Genomic DNA, 3,597 nt, shown 5'->3' on the forward strand with positions numbered 1-3,597 from the left:
AATATTAATAATAATAATAACTAAGATAATAATATAGTATCGAATCGACTTCTAAGGACAATACACATGACTGAATGATAAATAAGCAGGACACGGGAAGGGGGAAGGGAACAGTGCTCAGAAATATCCCCGAGACTCATTCAAGAGGGGGAAACAGTCTCACAAAGTAGCCAACAACACAGTCCTTGATTGAGAGCCCCTTTCTGCCTCGTGTTCATTCAACAAGAACCGAGCACTCAACCAAGAAGACCGAATAAGAGTTTGATCTATCAAAAGTGCAAAATCAAATGCGAACTCTCATTAGCCCTATTTGCTTCAGCAATAAATTGTGGCATCAGAACTTAACGGGGTTATCTCTTATAAATCGTACCGGCACGTGGACTTGTATTGTTCTAAAGTTCACTAAATGCTCCTTTTACAGAGAAGATTTCTGGTATTTGCAAGAATTAGGAGAAGTGTTTATCAAGCGCTTCCCAAGGCTGGTTCTGACGTCCTGACCTTTCATTACGTTAATAGTACTTTAATGACAAGGAATTGTCAATAATCCACGCTGAGAGCAATGACCTGCGGCTCTCCGGACTGGACTCTCCATTTGGTCAGGGCTTTGACGTAAATAAAATCTCCGCATCGTGAGGACGATCACGAGACAGGATTGCTTTGAGAATTCCAGACGCCTCTCGGGAGACAAGGAGTGACAGCGAATTAAATACCCCAGGCACTCTTCAAAACTAGAGTCAGATTTAATTTCTTGGCCGTCGACGTTGACTGACTGCCCGTCTTCTTTTTAGCTCCACAATGACAACTATCCTCTCGCGTTACCTTTATACTTGCTGTATTGCGGTTTGGGTTATTTGAAGTGCCAGTTGGCTCTCTAGACAAGAAAGGCTCAAAAGAGGAACAATAAAACGAGTGTGGAACAGCTTTCATTAAGAAATGACCACCCCTCTTCACCCAAGTAGCAATAGATCTATGGTACGAAAGGTAGATGATTCTTTGACAAGCAAAGAAAAATTAAATCTTTCTTAATACATCATCAGTTTCTAACTTTGAAAGAATTGATAAAGTATACGAAAAATATCAACTGTATATTTTTTATTCGTGAAATTATAGAATTTACAGAATTTGTTCAGCAGATGTCCATGTTTGGCAGCGGGAAACATTGGGGAAAATCCCCTCGCCATTCCCTCAGAATCAATTGCAAGAATTAAGGCATGCATGTATTCTGACCAAATACTTTCCAAATTTGAGATTTTGAACGCAATGACAAATGGATAGTCCCATTACAACCCATAACCAATTTCCATGCAGTCCATTCCCGAGCTGTTTTCGCCTTCCCCAATAGGGCGGGAGCGGGAATTTGGGGGTTGGGGGTGGGGAAGTTCGGCTCAGATTAACAGTAGTAGGATCTCTTTTCCTGATAAACGTGTATTTCTATTTCGAGGTCATCAATTTTGCTAGCGACTGTAAACGTTTTTCAGGTACAAATGTTTTCTTGCACATTCTAACAGTTGTTTAGAAAGCATTTATAAAGTTTGAAGAAAGTAGGACAGATTTCTTTTTTGGTAAATGCTGTAAGCCATTACTTTATGCATGGCGATTCTTTGCTGTTTGAGTATTGGAGTGTCTAATAGTACAAATAGATGTCGTAGTAGTTTCAAAGTTATATATTAAGCAGTTACATTAGTATTAACGTGCTGCAAAAATGCTTAAGCATAAAAAGTTATGTATAATGCACTTTTTTCTTCGAATGTTTAACTCCAAGATAGAGGGCGCTTTTGAGAGGTTTTCTTCTTCTTTCATACCAACCATCTTTCGCCATTATCTTTCCTCCTTCTTTTCTTTGTTTGTTACTCTCTAGTAACACCTCTAATCTTCGGCACATAATGACCTTATTCTGTTGCAAGTGCCTTACAACTCTTACTGAAACTTTAAAACGTCCAGATTTTGGACCTGAACGACAAGGATGAAGTGATGAACGGCCCCACACCACTCCTGCGCACGCGTCGTCTGATTGGCCTTCTTATGCAGAGAGGTGAAGCAGCGTTTGGGGAGTTCCTGCAGTGTCTGGACGACAACGGATATGACCACGTCGCTTTCCGTATCAGAAACACGTCGGGAACAAGCACAGACACAAGCACTGCCAGCAACACCAACACTACTGCTAGTGCCACCAATAATTCTGCATTAGACAGAGGCGTTAAGAATAGCGCTTTGCCAAGAAGCCGTTCGTCAGCAAGTGTTTCATCAAACGCAGAAAACACAAACAGTAACAGTAACGACGATATCAGCTCCAAGGCACTGGGCCGCGATCCGCTTGTTACCAACATAGCTGTGGGCGCATCCGCTCCTACTGAGATGGAGTTCAGATCCCGGCGCTTAATGCACACGTCTACAGGATTCGTAACAGTTGAAGAGTCAAGGAGAATACTGGAGGTGGGTGGAAAATCTTCCTGTCACAGTCTTCCGGATCTTGTTCGGAGCACAACTGTCCCCGACAACGTGTTTCTGACCTCCTCTCTGGACGGGAGAGACCTCCCCAGGACTGGGTTTGTTGCTGACCCTCTCAATAAAGCTTTCCAGACCACAGTAGTCGAGGAAGAGCCGGAACGGCAGCCGATTACTAGTAACCGGAGGAGAGACACAAGAGCCAGCATGGCGTCACGAGATGGTGATGATGACTCGGCATCGGTCCAACGCAGTAATCGTAGTAGTTTGACGGAAGAAGACAGGCGAGGCAAATCTCTGGACGATCGTCTAAAGAAGATCGAAGAATCCTGGTTTATTCTGAGTCGTCGTGTCACCCGAGTGGAAGATAGGTGAGAACAGCTGATATTTCTGCTCTTTGTAATTAAAAAAAAAACTTTCCTTGCTGTCGACTGGCAGTAGAAATTGTTGCAGCTTTGTTGTTTTTGTTGTCGTTGTATTTTTGCTTTAGTTGCTCTCATAGTTACTGGTGCTTTCGGTATTTTTTTTCTAAATTGTTTTAATTCTTCCTGTTGCTGTTGTTGTTGCTATTGTTGTCGACCAAGGTATCGTCCCTGAGGTTGTGCTCCCTAGCCCCACCCTTTCCGTATTGGCAATTAACTTGTAAGCAATAAGAAACTTGAATATTCTAAAACTTTCCCAACATTATTTTTACACTATCATGATGCCACTTTATCCCGCAGGAATATACATTCTTTGTTTGAAACGAATTTGAATTTGGGAGTTTTCTTGTATAAAAATTATTGATAATATTTAGACTTAAGATTTAATTGGATCAAGTAATCTAGCTTGTTACACCTGTATCAAACCTATAGAGAATTAAATCGTCTTTCTCTGTTACGGAATGTTCAAAGCACACAGACAGCTAATAAACATCGTACAGAACCATGGCACAGAACAGTCTAGCTTAAATCATGAACGGAGCTTTCTTGACTTGGATTTTTTGGGGTTGTTTTATTTTTTTCTAAGGATTCTTCATCTATTTGATTGGGCTCTATGGGAGAGGGATGCCAATTTAAAGATCTCTTTTCTCGCACGACCATGAAAGATTAAATAACCCCTGGGGCGGTGCTACTGGCTGAAGTGTCTTTAGGCCATTCCCAAGGGGGGGGG

The 3,597-nt window shown here is 41.8% G+C and overlaps 1 protein-coding gene across 1 annotated transcript in view; it reads left to right on the top strand.

Annotated features, from left to right (window-relative positions):
• The window catches only part of LOC101859938 (probable E3 ubiquitin-protein ligase bre1), a gene marked incomplete in the record, with an annotated part of 18,579 nt that overhangs the window by 5,716 nt on the left and 9,266 nt on the right, over positions 1-3,597 (top strand). Inside the window, 1 exon segment of the mRNA XM_013083334.2 lies at positions 1,942-2,816. Coding sequence (XP_012938788.1) covers positions 1,942-2,816 — 875 coding nt within the window.

This window comes from Aplysia californica, unplaced genomic scaffold (genome assembly GCF_000002075.1).
Source record: "Aplysia californica isolate F4 #8 unplaced genomic scaffold, AplCal3.0 scaffold00225, whole genome shotgun sequence".
NCBI lineage: Eukaryota > Metazoa > Mollusca > Gastropoda > Aplysiida > Aplysiidae > Aplysia > Aplysia californica.